Source organism: Scyliorhinus canicula, chromosome 4, assembly GCF_902713615.1.
Source record: "Scyliorhinus canicula chromosome 4, sScyCan1.1, whole genome shotgun sequence".
Classification (NCBI taxonomy): Eukaryota; Metazoa; Chordata; class Chondrichthyes; order Carcharhiniformes; family Scyliorhinidae; genus Scyliorhinus; species Scyliorhinus canicula.
In genome coordinates this window covers 235,493,077-235,507,329 of record NC_052149.1, presented here as the reverse complement: position 1 = coordinate 235,507,329, position 14,253 = coordinate 235,493,077, and the positions used below count along the sequence as shown (strand labels likewise).

The following is a 14,253-nucleotide window of genomic DNA, read 5'->3' as shown; positions in this document are numbered from 1 at the left end:
CTATGTTTGTCTTCAAGACACTCAGTGATTTGGCCTCAACCGCCTTCTGCGGCAAAGAGTTCCTCAGATTCACCACCCTCTGGCTGAAGACATTCCTCCTCATCTCTGTTTTAAACGATCGTCTCCTTAGTCTGAGATGGTGTCTTCTAGTTGTAGTTTTTCCCACAAGCGGAAACATATTCTCCACGTCCACTCTATCCAGGCCTCCTGTAATTTTCAGTAAGATCCTCCCTCATCCTTTTAAACTCCAACGAGTGCAGACCCAGAGTCCTCAACGGTTCCTCATACGACAAGCTCTTCACTCCAGGGATCATTCTTGTGAACCTCTCCTGGACTCTTTCCAAGGCCAGCACATCGTTCCTTAGATACGGGGCCCAAAACTGCTCACAATACTCCAAATGGGGTTTGGACTGAGACTTATACAACCTCAGAAGTACATCCCTGGTCTTGTATTCTAGAATGCTAACATTGCATTTGCCTTCTTAACTGCCGACTCAAGTTGCACGTTAACCTGAAGAGAATCGTGAACACCGACACCCAAGCTCCTTTGTGTTTCTGATTTCCTAATCATTTCCCCATTTAGAAAATAGTCTTTGCTGAATTTCCTCATTTCAAAGTGCATACCCTCACACTTTTCCATATTGTATTTCATTTGCCACTTCATTGCCCACTCTCCCAGCTTCTCCAAATCCATCTGCAGCCCCTTGCTTCTTCAATACTACCTGTCCCTCTACAGATCTTTGTATCATCTGCAAACGTAGCAACATTGCCTTCAGTTCCTTCTTCCAGATCATTACTGTATATTGTGAAAAGTTGTGGTCCCAGCACAGACCCCTAACACACCCCATGGGTCACCGGCTGCTATCCTGAAAAAGACCCCTTCACCCCACTCTCTGCCTCCTGCCAATCAGCCTATCTTCTATCAATGCCAGGATCTTACCCTTAACGCCATGGGCTCTTAACTTATGTAACAGTCTCCTATGCGGCACCATGTCAAAGGCCTTCGGGAAATCTAATTAAATCACGTTCACTGGTTCTCCTTTGTCTAACTTTCTTCTTATCTCCTCGAAGAACTCTAACAGATTTGTCAGACATGACCTCCCTTTAACAAAACCGTGCTGAGTCAGTCCTATTTTATCACGGACTTCCAACTACTTTGCGATCTCATCTTTAATAACAGGCTTTAAAATTTTACAAATGTCCGAAGTCAGTCTAACTGGCCTATAATTTCCATCTTCTGCCTCCCTCCCTTCTTAATCAGTGGTGTTACATTAGCCACTTTCCAGTCCTCTGGGATAGTTCCTGCCTCCAGTGATTCCTGAAAGATCACCACCAATGTCTCTACAATTTCATCAGCTATCTCTTTTAGGACCCTGAGGTGTCGTCCATCCGGTCCAGGTGATTTATCCACCTTCAGACCTTTCAGTTTCCCCAGAACCTTTTCCTTAGTGATGGCCACTGCACTCATCTCTGCCCCCGAGTTCTCTTAGAGCTCTGCCATCCCACTGGTGTCTTCCACTGTAAAGTTCCCATCTGTTCCTATCCCTCTCCATGACTATGGTAAATGTCAAGGAGTTGTGATCACTGTCACCGAAATGCTCTCCCAGCGAGACATCTGAAACCTGAACTGGTTCGTTGCCAAGCACCAAATCCAATATGGCCTCCCCCCTAGACAGTCTATCTTCAAATTGAGTCAGGCATCCTTCCTGGACACCGGAAAAATTTACTCCATCCAAACCTTTTGCACTAAGGATGTTCCAGTCAATATTAGGGAAGTTGAAGTCACCCATGACAACAACTCTGTTACTTCTGCATCTTTCCAAGATCTGCCGCCCAATCTGATCCTACATCTCTTTGTTGCTATTGGGGGCGGGTGGGGGGTCTATAGAAAACTCCCAATAAAGTGATCGCCCCTTTCTTGTTTCTGACTTCCACCCATACTGACTCAGTAGACAAACGCTCCTCGACTTCCTCCGTTTCTGCAGCTGTGATGCACTCTTTAATTAACAGTGTCCCTCATTTTTACCTCCCTCTCTATTCTTCTGAAAACATCTAAACCCCGGAAAATCTAACAATCGTTCCTGCCCCTGTGAAATCCATGTCTCTGTAATGACCACAACATCGTAGTTGCAAGCACTAATCCACACTCTAAGTTTATCTCCCTTATTCCTGCCACTCCTTGCATCGAAACAGACACACTTTAACCTATCCCTGCATTATAAGGCTATATTATAGGGGCTGGTTTAGCACAGGGCTAAATAGCTGTTTTTTAAAGCAGACCAAGGGAGACCAGCAGCACGGTTCAATTCCCGTACCAGCCTCCCCGAGCAGGCGCTGGAATGTGGCGACTAGGGGCTTTTCACAGTAACTACATTTGAAGCCAACTTGTAACGACAAGCGGTTTTCAATTCATTTTCATTTTTTCATATCCCACTGAGTGCAACTTTGCCCTATCAATCGTCTATCCTTCCTCACAGACGCGCGGCATACTATTTCTGCCTGTTCAACAGCTACCCTATCCTCTGATTCGTAGCTCTGGTTCCCACCCCCCTCCCAAACTAGTTTAAACTTTCCCGAATATCTGGCGCAAACCTCGCCCCCAGGATGTTGGTGCCCCTCCAGTTTAGATGCAACCCGTCCTTCAGGTGCAGGTCCCACCTTCCCCAGAAGGTATCCCAATGGTCTACATTTCTGAAGCCTTCCCTCCTGCACCAGCCCTGCAGCCATGTGCTTGGATGCTCTCAGTCTCTGTTCCGTGCCTCACTGGCACGTAGCACCAGTAGCAATCCTGAGATTACTACTCTGCTCGTCCTGCTCTTTAGCTTCCAATCTAACTCCCTAAAATCACTTTCTTATCCTCACCTTTTCTTAGCTATGCCGTTGGTGCCAATGTGCACCACGACTTCTGGTTGCTCCCCCTCCCCCATAAGAATCCTGTAGACTCGATCTGAGACATCCCTGACCCTGGCACCCGGAGGCAACATATTTTCCGGGAGTCTCGTTCGCGACCACAGAATCTCCTATCCGCTCCCCTCACCATTGCATCTCCTATTATTATCGCTTTTCTATTCTCCCCCCTTCCCTTGTGAGCCACAGCACCAGGCTCAGTACTAGTGATTATTGATTCAATTTCAATTCAATAAAAGTGTGTTTAAATAGGGGATTGAGGAATTAAAAATAAATGCACTAACATTCTAATGTGCTTGACAAAAGTAAATTTCATTTGAAAATGATAGCACTCTAAGAAGCACAAGCCCTCACGAAACGTGCTTGTTTCCTTATGCCCCTCATACTGCCATTTACATGACATGTTTCTTGTGACAATAAGCTGTTATTATTATCAGATTTCTTTTCGTTGACAGCAAGGAATGAGCTCCAGTCTTCCTGGTGGTGGTCTATATTAATTGGGATCTATCTTCCCAATTAATATAGACCACCTCCAGGAAGACTGGGAGCTCATTCCTTGCTGTCAACGAAAACAAATCTGATAATAATAACAGCTTATTGTCACAAGTAGGCTTCAATTAAGTTACTGTGGAATGCCCCCAGTCGCCACATTCCGGCGCCTGTTCGGGTAGGCCGGCACGGAAAGTGAACCCGCGCTGCTGGCATTGTTCTACATTACAAGCCAGCTATTTAGCCACTATGCTAAACCAGTTCCTGATACTTTATACCTGGACATTTTATTTATTAGTAAATGCACTAACTTTCTCCCGTATTTTGTTAATTTATATGATCTTATTTAGTTCCCAATGATTGTGGCGACGACAGGTTTCTGTGAAGTCAATAATTAATATGAGTACATGCAATATCCCACATTTACGTAATGTTTGTAGATATTGGATTCAGTCTTGACGATTTAAAATAATTAACAGGTCTCGGCTTCACGTTTTTGATGATTGGTTCACAGTAATTCTCCTTAAACTTTCCCCTACCTGATGGAGACATTTTTCTCCCCAACCTTCCCTTCCACCTTTACAAAACTTACTCAGTACCCATATTTTATATGTAGTAAAATTCCTTGTCCTGTAGTTCCTCGCGGCCCTTTTGAATTCCTAGTAAACATATCTTATCCAATAAAGCTTTAACTTTCAGTACTTACTAAAGTAATAAATCCGTTCTGAGTTCAAGCAATGTGTTCGGCAGATGTGTTTATGTTTTGCTGAGTTTCATCGTGCTGGAAAATTGTTCAAGTCCCCAAGTAATTAGTGTTCAATTAACTATTAGTGTCAGTAAGTTATCAATACATATTGAAACTGACACTTACGAAAATTATTTATATGAATGTAATGTCGTGCCTTCCCGTAATAGCCCCTACCTCAATTAGCGTGGGTCTTTTTTCACGCTGATTGCAAGCAACAAATAGATTGACATACGTCCCCTGTAATAATGGCAGATTCCTCAATCCAAAGAGAAACACGCCGAGTATCAACACCTCGGTTAGGTGGGGTGCAGGGATACAGGGATAGGGTGGATTTGTGAGTTTAAGTAGGTTGCTCTTTCCAAGGGCTGTTGCAGACCCAATGGCCGAATGGCATTCTGCACTGAAAATTCTATGATTCATGATTCTATGAACACGTTTAAAAGAAAAATAACTTTCCTTAAATTATATTTCAGTTAACAACGCTTTGCTTTCTTCTTTACGTTTTACAGGTACTCGGTGTTAATTAGATAAATTCATGAAAAATATTTAGTAAGCACCACTCACCTGCTGAGTTGTGTCCTTGTTCGTCGAGATTGATGGATTTTCATGTTTTGCAGCGACACATGTGCCAGTCTTGAGATCAATCGTGGATGCAGACGAACCATGTAACTTTAGAAACATTATATCATTCATTGCTGGATCATAGTGAAGCTGCTGTGGAAGTGTTGCGTTTTCATACGCCTGCGAATAATTGGATGGTATCTGAAGATTTACACTGGCCTTTTCAATTCCATGGCGCGAGCTCGTCCGGGAAAAGTATGACGTTTTCCAACAACAAAAGTCGCTGTTGATATAATTTCGGCCTTGGCAAACCTTACTTCCGAGAAATAAAATAGCCACAAGTAAAAGAAATGAAGTTGTGCCAAATAAAATCATTAGGTAAAATTTCAAATCCCATTTCCACGATCCACTGGTCCCCAACATTCCAATATTAGACGCATTTTCTGCTGTATCATCCTGCACCCATACATTGATAGTGATTGTAGATGAAAGCGATGGGGTTCCATTGTCCCTCACCAAAACGACGACCTTTATCCTGACTGGATCTTTACTTGTAAAGTGCCGAATCGTCCATAATTCTCCTGTATCTGGAGCCACGGTAAACAGACTTTCATCAGAGGGTTCATAGAGTTGGTAAACAAGTTGAGCATTCAGACCAGAATCGGCATCAGTAGCTGTCACTTTTCCAACTAAGTAACCTGGTTCGGCCGATCTCGGTATTTTGTCCTCTGCTGCGGATCCTTTGATAGGCGAAGGTGAGACGATCACAGGGGCATTGTCATTCTGGTCCACGATGATCACACTGACTGTTGTATTACTGCTGAGTGGAGGTGACCCAGAATCCTTCACACTCACATGCAGTTCAAAGCTTGTTAGTTGTTCAAAATCAAAAGATTGGTGAGCAGACATCTCACCACTCACTGCGTTTATTGAGACGAAAGTGGGTGCAGACAAACCGTGTATCAGGCTATTCAAAAGAGAATAAGAAAGTTCGGCATTTTGATTGGAATCTGGATCAAAGGCTGACACTGAACCAATTGAAACGCCAATAACGTTATTTTCTGTTACATGTACGGTAAAGGAAGGCTGCGTAAAACGTGGCGCATTGTCATTTATATCTGTGACCAGAACTCTGATGGTTTTCGTGGTCGTCAAGGGAGAGTTGCCTGTATCAGTGCATATAATAGTAATGTTGTACTCTGGCACATTCTCACGATCTATGTCACCTTGAGTGACTAACGTATAGTAATTGTTAAAAGGAGTGGCAAGTTTAAACGGGATATCTCTGGTGATCCTGCAATTAACAACGGCCGTGTTTCCGGAATCGCGGTCTGTAATTCTAAGAACAGCGACTGCAGTGTCCGGGGAAGCGTTTTCTCTGATAGTGCTTGAAGTGGAGGTTGCTATTATTTCAGGAGCATTGTCATTGATATCAGTAACAATTATCAAAATCTTACAGTAGACTGCCACTGGATATGGACCTCTGTCCTTAGCCTGTACCGATATCTGGTAACTCTGCGTTTCCTCAAAGTCCAGAATACCAGTTAGCCTGATTTCTCCCGTTATTTCCTCCAAACGGAATATCTGGCGCACTTTATCAGGCGTATGATCGCTGAAAGAATAGATTACCTCACCGTTTAGACCTTCGTCCATATCCACTGCAGTTACTTTCACAATCAATGTATCTCTGGGTGTATTTTCCGCAGTCGTAACTTGATAGATGTTTTGTTGGCAAACTGGGACATTGTCGTTCGCATCAACCACAATAATTTTAATTTGCATGGTCCCTAATCTCTCCGGGTTCCCTCCATCAAACGCCGTCAGTGTTAGTCGATGAGTCGATTCCTGCTCTCGGTCTAACAGCCGCTGCAGCACCAGTTCTGGGACGCCAGCTTCCTCACCCTCTGACTCCGATTTCAATCCGAAATACTCGTTTGAACTCAGCTGATAGGAGCGAACACTGTTTGTTCCAGCGTCCGGATCAAGAGCACTCTGTAGTGGAAAAGATGTTCCAAGCGGCGTCGATTCTGCTATTTCTAGGTCAACCTCGCTTTTGCGGAAAACGGGAGCATTATCGTTTATGTCGAGAATGTCAACTTCAATACGATATATCTGAAGTGGATTCTCAATCATAGCCTCTAACATTAATACGCAACTGAGGCCTTGCCCATAAAGCTGCTCTCTGTCTATTATTTCTTTTATGTGCAAAATTCCAGTTTTTAAATTCACTGTTAAATATTGTTTATTGCTTTCAGATGCGATGCGAAACCTGCGTTCAGCTAGCTGGTTAACATCTAAGCCGAGGTCTTCAGCAATATTTCCAACAAAGGCACCTAGCTCTAATTCTTCAGGAATTGTGTAGCGAATGTGCCCAAAGACCGATTCGGAAACAAATAAAATTATCATAAAAAGAACCGACCAAAGCGGCACTCGGCTATTTAGCCAGAAGGCCATTCCGGATCAACGTACTGCAAATGTAACTGTCTGATGCGGAGATTAATTTTAGGCGCCCTGTCGTAAAAACAAGAACCTAATTGATCATTACCTTGAATTTCCAGATTTAAGCAGGACTGGTTTTCGTCTAGTCCCTGGTGTTGTTTGTAAAATCGCAAGGGTAATTTGTGCAAATTACGTTAAATATTCTCGGACTCTTTCTGCGATGTGAACCAAGCGCCTGGAGAGATGAATGCTCCTCCTCTCATCGATACTGCGCAGTGTTTGTTTCAGGGGGCGTAGCGCTGGATCCTCAGCCGCATTTCCTCACCTCATTGGTAGACAGCGACACAAAGAGACTGGGCCAATAATAACACCACATAATCTTAAAGCAATAGTGCCTCTACCGAACAGCGGATGAATTGCTTTGTGCATTTAATGTTGTACAATTTTAATTCACATTTGTGTGTAGTATTCAGCATGTGATTCTTATGATGTCACCATTAATGTGAAGGATAATTTCATGGACCCGTACACCATTTATCTGACCAATGACGTACATCACTGCTTCGGAATGTCAACAAAATTGAATGTAATGAATGAAACGGCACTGCTGTGACGGATTGTTCACACGCTTGAATGAATGTTCGATTTATCATCAGTCTAATCATGCAATATTTTAATTGTAATAAAGTTATCATCCTTTACGGGCTGTTTAGTTACTTTTAAATAATCTGTCGTAAACATAAAGTGACTGTCACATAAAAATACACTTTTTCTCTTGCAAGGTCGTACTTACATTAAACGCTCCTGGACCACGGTGTCTTCACAGGCCAACTAGTGATGGCCAGTGGTACACGATTATTGTAGCCTGGACTGTAATTTAATACTACTATCTATGCGTCATTCAGAATTACTTTTGGGTTTTGGTAATTTATGTCACTGTCGGTACAACCAGATGTATTTTCAAATAAATTCCACATTATGAAGCTCCTGTACGCATCACAGTGAGGCGGATACCATCCTGAACGATTCCATGAAAACATGTTTATTGGTCGCTAAATATTTTTTTAAAGGGCAACATCTCCCTGCGGCTTACCTTTGTAAAGAAATGCATCAGGTGCAGGCACAAGAAACAGAGCATCTTGTTGGATGTGTTTTCGTACTTGCGTGTGTTTATTCTGCACGAAAAGCCATCATCCTAGATAAGCTATAGATGTAATTGCAATTTCAAAACAAAACGCAATGGATGACCATTTTTAAATTAGAATCAAACATTGCAGGAATGCGACAGATCAATTTTGCACATGACAAATAGTTGCAATTTGGTGCAGGTAGAATTAACTTAATCAAATATTTTCTTGTTCACTTCGACAGGAAAAGTAGAAAAGCAGAAAAGTAGAAAAGGAGAAATACCACGTCAATCTCCCATGCGGAGGGATCTGGCTGCCTCGGAACATTAAGCAGAGCAGGTTGGTGTGAAGATGCAACACGTGGTTGCAAATGCCAATGTCATGTTATCGTTAATTGCAAGAGCAATTGATTGTAAATATAGCGAAATTATCCTTCGGTCGTACAGGGCATTTCTGAAACCACATCTGGAATGTTGCCCGCAGTTTTGGACTTGTAAGTTAATAAAGGCTGAATTTGCATTGGAAATAGTTCAGCTAAGTTTCACACGACTGGTTTCTGGGAAGAAGCGTCTGTTTTGTGAGTGAAGGGTGGACAGGTTGATACTCTCTACTTTGGAATGGGGAAAAATGAGAGTGTATCTTATTGAAACAAATCCGGGGACTTGACTAGATGGATGCTGAGAGGATCCCTTTTGGGGGAGTCTAGAAACAGGGGGCACAGTTCATAATTTAGATGCCAACCATTTAAAACTAAAGCAAATTATTATTTTTTTCTCAGAGAGTTGTTATTCTGCGTAATTCTCTGCACCAGAGAGTGGTGGAGGACCATTGCTTAAATGTGTCCAAGGGTGAGCTAGAGTTTTGGTCACCAAGGTAGACAAGTGTAATGGGGCGGAAAATTGGTGGTGTGAGGGTTGACAGTTAGGAAGGTGCAGTTGACACCAGAATCCGATCATAGATGGTCTTCTCTAATGGCGCAGTGGGCCCGAGGGACCAAATGGCCTACTCCTACTCTTAATTATTGTATGTACAAAGTGCAGGATCTCTGAGAGGAAAACGTGGAAGAATGTTATTACATATGCTGCAGAGGTAGGTTGCCGTTTTAACAACAACTACAGGAAAGATAGGCTTCAATTTCCTACACAATACTGCATCAGAATTGTTGGGAAATGTCATAATTTGGAAATGCAAAGGAAAATTATGTATCATCGCTTATTGACGTCCATTACATTTTACGTGTATCTTCTTTTTTTCTACATATTTGCAGTATTCTCCTGGGGCGTTTGGATTGATATCAAAATTTCCACTCCATTAAATCAGCGCAGGACCTACTCAGTTAAAGGTAGGGAGATGGGATGTGTTACAGAACAATGAGATCTTGGGTCTGGTCCATAGCTCCTTGAGGGTGGAATCGAGGTGGACAGCGTGGTGAAGAAGGCAATCAGCATGCTAGGTTTATTGGTCAGAATTTCGAGTACAGGAGTTGGGACGTCTTGTTGACGTTGTCCAAGACATTTGAAAGACCACACATGGAATACTGTGTTCAGTATAACCCTATTATAGTAACAATATTGTTAAACTAGAAAGAGTACAAACGTGATTTACGAGAATGCCCACAGGACTTGATGGTCTGAGCTATAAGGAGAGGCTGGATAGGCAGGGATTTTTTGTCCTGGAGCGTAGCAGGGTTATGGGTGATGTTACAAAGGTCTATAAAATAATGAGGGGCATAGATGAGGTCGACAGTCAACATCTTTTCCCAAAGGTAGTGTCTAGAACTAGAGGGCACAGGTTTAAGGTGGCAGGGGTAAGATAGAAAAGAGACCAGAGGGAAAAGTTCTCCACACAGAGGGTGGTGAGCATCTGGAACGAGCTGCAGGAGGCAGTGGCAGAGGTGGTTACATTTGTTTCCTTTACAAAACAGATCGACAGTTACATGGGCAAGATGGGTAAAGAGTGATATGTGCCAAATGCGGGCAAGTGGGACGAGATTAGTGATATAAACTGGGCTGCATGGAAAATTTGCGCCAAAGGGTATGTTTCCATGCTATAAACATCTATGACTCTATGAGCTGGTGCATAATCAAATCAGAATGTGGAGATGCCGGCGTTGGACTGGGTTGAGCACAGTATGAAGTCTTACAACACCAGGTTAAAGTCCAACATGTTTGTTTCAAACACGAGCTTTCGGAGCACTGCTCCTTCCTCAGGTGAATCAAATCAGCGTACTGTTGATATATGGGAGGAATTTACCGGCTATTCACGCTGGCGGGATATTCCGATCCCACCGAAGGAGCATCCCTGCCTCGGGTTTCCTGGCAACGAGGGATGCATTCATTGGGCAATCCCATTGGCAACGACAGGACCAGAAGATCCCGCTGGCGGGCCACCTCCGCCGCCACAAAACATGCGCCGGGTTGCTTGCTAAATCTCGCGCGTAATGTGTACAATTTCGCTCATCAATGAATCCCCTGATTCAGATTAGGCAGTTCACACTCTCATTTCCCGTTCGCGTTGCACGGATTTTACATATTTGCTGTTCAATGAATCACAGCTGCTATTACAGAGTTAGAGAGTGCACTGGATGTAATAGAACTTGAAAAAGATAAACACATGTCACACGTCAGGAGAGTGAATTCAGTTGTACCGGAGGAAGCAGTCCCGGTTTCCTCCACGGCCAGTTTGTCAGAATTGATACATGTCTCAGGTAGAGCAGGGATGTTTAAATTTAAAAACATGAAATTATTCTTGACTCCATCTGAAGTTGGATACATTCAATATCGAAACCGTTCATGCCAGCTTTCGGTTTTGTCCACATCGGAATTCCTCCCTGGTATTTGAATATTCAGACGAGAATTGTCTTTTCGCTGTAGCGTGTTTTGGCAGAGCAGCAGTGACCTTTAATTTCACCTCAATGTTTATGGTGGGAACCGGTAGGGATCATAGCAGCTATAAACAAAACAAAGGAGAATATCTCGAAAGATGACTAAAACCTGATATCGGATGTCGCTGAACCGTGTGCCCCAACATGTTGACATGACACGCAGACTCAAAAATACGATTCCGCCTGATAAAGCAGCAACGATTGTACATAAAAGCGATGTTTTCCATCTTCCTTTAGCTTGATCATGGGTTTCTGTTAAAGTGAATTCTTGCCTCCCAAAGCGCCGATTTGTCAAGATTTATCAAGTCTCACAAGTTACATTCAACAGACTGTCATCAGTACCAGCCTCCCTGAACAGGCGCCGGAATGTGGCGACTAGGGGCTTTACACAGTAACTTCATTTGAAGCCTACTTGTGACAATAAGCGATTTTCATTTTATTTTATTTTATTTCAAAAAGCCGGGCGTTTTGCCCAGGATCGGCGTCCGTAGCTTTTAACTTTCTGACCAACTAACCCGGATCGGCAGATGTGGGTATGGACAACTCTGCAGCTGAGTTCTTATTTGTCATGGGTGATGAGATTACAGAGGCATTTTTATTCTGATCGACGATGATCGCATTCACAGTTGCGTTGCTGTTATGTGGTAGATAACCTACATTTTCTGCTTGCACTGAAACTTTGAAACTATCGAGCCGTTCGTAATCGAAAGAGCGCTGCGCAAAGAGCACGCAATTGTCTGAATCAATTGAGAGGAAAGTGGATGGACGGGCAAATGTAACACCCATGAAATAAGCAATTATGTCATTTTGGCTAAAATCTGCATCACACACACAAGTAGCACCAATGGCCTCTTTTTTTGTCAGATGCCTAATGAACGAGGGTTTAGTAAGGTTTAGTGCGTTGTCATTTATATCTGAAACTTGAACTCGGAAGGTTTTGTTGGTGGTTGGGGAGCGGAGCCTGAATCTGTGGATGTGATGGTAATAGTCTGTTGGTGCACTTTTCTACGATCAATCTGAGAAACATTGAGCACACTGTAATAATTGTAAAAACAGCATCAAGTTTAAGCATGATATCTCTGGTGATGTGGCAATGAATATTTCCCAGAAGTTCGGAAATTCTGTCTGTAAGTCGCAAAACTGAAGTTTCCGATGGAGCGTCCTGTGTAATCCAAATTGATGCTGATCTTATATTATTTCAGGGGCGTTTTCATTAAATCAGTAACTTATAGAATGACTTGTAGAATATTGGTACTGCATGAAAACCTCTCCTCTGAATCTGTACCCAAATCTGATCATTTTCAGATTCTTCAATCTTCACAATACCGATTACTCGAATTCATCCAAGTGTTGTGTGCAAGCTAAATACTTCACGCACTTCATTCGTTATGTGCTCGCTGAAAGAATATATTAATTACCATGCAGGACCTCATCCAAACGCAGAGCATTTGCTTTCTTTTCGGTAGTGGTGATTTGATAGACGTTCTCTTCGCATACTGGGGCATTGTCGTTCATATCAAGTACAGTATTTCTAATCTGGGTCATCTCGGTTCTTTCACGCTTCCTTCCAAAAAACGCCACCTGTGCGAATTGGCTGCCATTCACGGTCAAGGGGTGGTTCAGTCACAAGTTCCGGGATGTCAGTTTGTTCACTGTTCACATTCTCGCTTTGGCTCAGTTTGTAGACTCGCGCTCTGTTCATCATTCCAGCGCCTCGGTCAGTCGCGCTCGGTAACATAAAGTGCGCTCCAGACGACTCTTTTTCTGAGATTTCGAGTTCAAATTCAGTTTATGTCTCAAGTACAACGACAGTCACCTTTAGGGGATCTTGAACCACGGCTTCCAACAGGAAAAAAATATGAGACTTTGCTCATAAAGATTTTTCCTGTCTATATTTCCAAGTCATGATGATTGCACCATGGGGGTGATGTTGTTCCCATGCCTCTGTTTCTCTTCTCCCATGTGGCAATAGTTCTCAGATTTGTAAGTTGTTATAGAAGGAGGTTTGGTGAGTTGGTGTGATGCATCTTGTATCTAATATATACTTCTTCTTCTGTATGTCCATGCTGGAGGAACTGAAAATTTACGTTGGTGAATGCGCTGCCAATCCAGTGTCTTACTTTATGCTGGATTGTGCCGACCTTCAAGAATATTGTTGGAGCTGCACTCATCGTGGCACAGTATAGTTTTCCATCACACTCCTGATTTGCGCTTTATCAATGGTGGACTGGCTTTCGAGAGTCAGTAGGTTTGTTAATAACTGCAGAACTCCCAGCCTCTGACCTGCTATTTTAACCAGAGTAATTAAATGACTGGTCCAGTTCAGTTGCTGTTAAATTGTAAATCGCGGATGTTGATGAGGGGGATTCAGTCAGTAACGGCAATGCAATTCAATGGAATGGAAAATTATAAAATGCTCTGTATGATGCTCATTTACAGGGTTTGTGTTGCTGGAATGTTATTTTCTATTTAATAGTTCAGAGCTGAACATTGTCCTGTCATTTTTGGATGTATTCCTGGACTGTTTCGTCTCTTAGGAGTTGTGAATGCCACTGCACATTGTGCAATCATCAACGACATTCCCCATTTCGAAAGTCATTGATGAAGCAGCAGAAGGAATGAGCCGAGGGCAAAATTATGAGGAGCTCCTGTAGCTGTGTCCCAGATGAGAGATATCTGGCCAAAATAACGAGCTTCCTTTGAGTTATGTGTGACTCTATTCAGCGGAACGTTTTTAAAACGTTGCCCATGGAACCCATTTCTTCTCGGGCTCCATGATTCTGTATTTGTTCAAATGCTGCATCGAAGTTCGGAGTTATTACTTTCTTCTCCCCTCCGAATAGTCAACATTTGTCCACATTTGGAATAAGGCTTTAATGATGTCAGGATCCGAGTTGTCATTATGAAGCTCAAAATGAAGAAGAAGAAATAATTTATTGTCAAAGTACGCTTACATTGCAATGATGTTACTGTGAGAATCCCCTAGTCGCCACATTCTGTCGCCTGTCCGGGGACACAGAGGGGAAATTCAGAATGTCCAATTCACCTAACAGCACTTCTTTCAGGACTAGTTGGAGGAAGCCGGAGCACCCGGAGGG

The 14,253-nt window shown here is 42.9% G+C and overlaps 1 protein-coding gene across 12 annotated transcripts in view; it reads right to left on the bottom strand.

Annotated features, from left to right (window-relative positions):
* Nucleotides 1-14,253, bottom strand: part of LOC119965489 (protocadherin-10-like) — a 631,779-nt gene that overhangs the window by 387,351 nt on the left and 230,175 nt on the right. Inside the window, exon 1 of one of the 12 annotated variants that reach the window (XM_038796341.1) lies at nt 4,709-7,244. The exons of the other annotated variants lie outside the window; for them this stretch is intronic. Within the exon in view, the coding sequence (XP_038652269.1) occupies nt 4,709-7,159 (2,451 nt within the window). The 5' untranslated portion in view covers nt 7,160-7,244. Of the gene's footprint in view, nt 1-4,708; nt 7,245-14,253 lie in introns of those variants that run through there. 12 annotated transcript variants of the gene reach the window in all.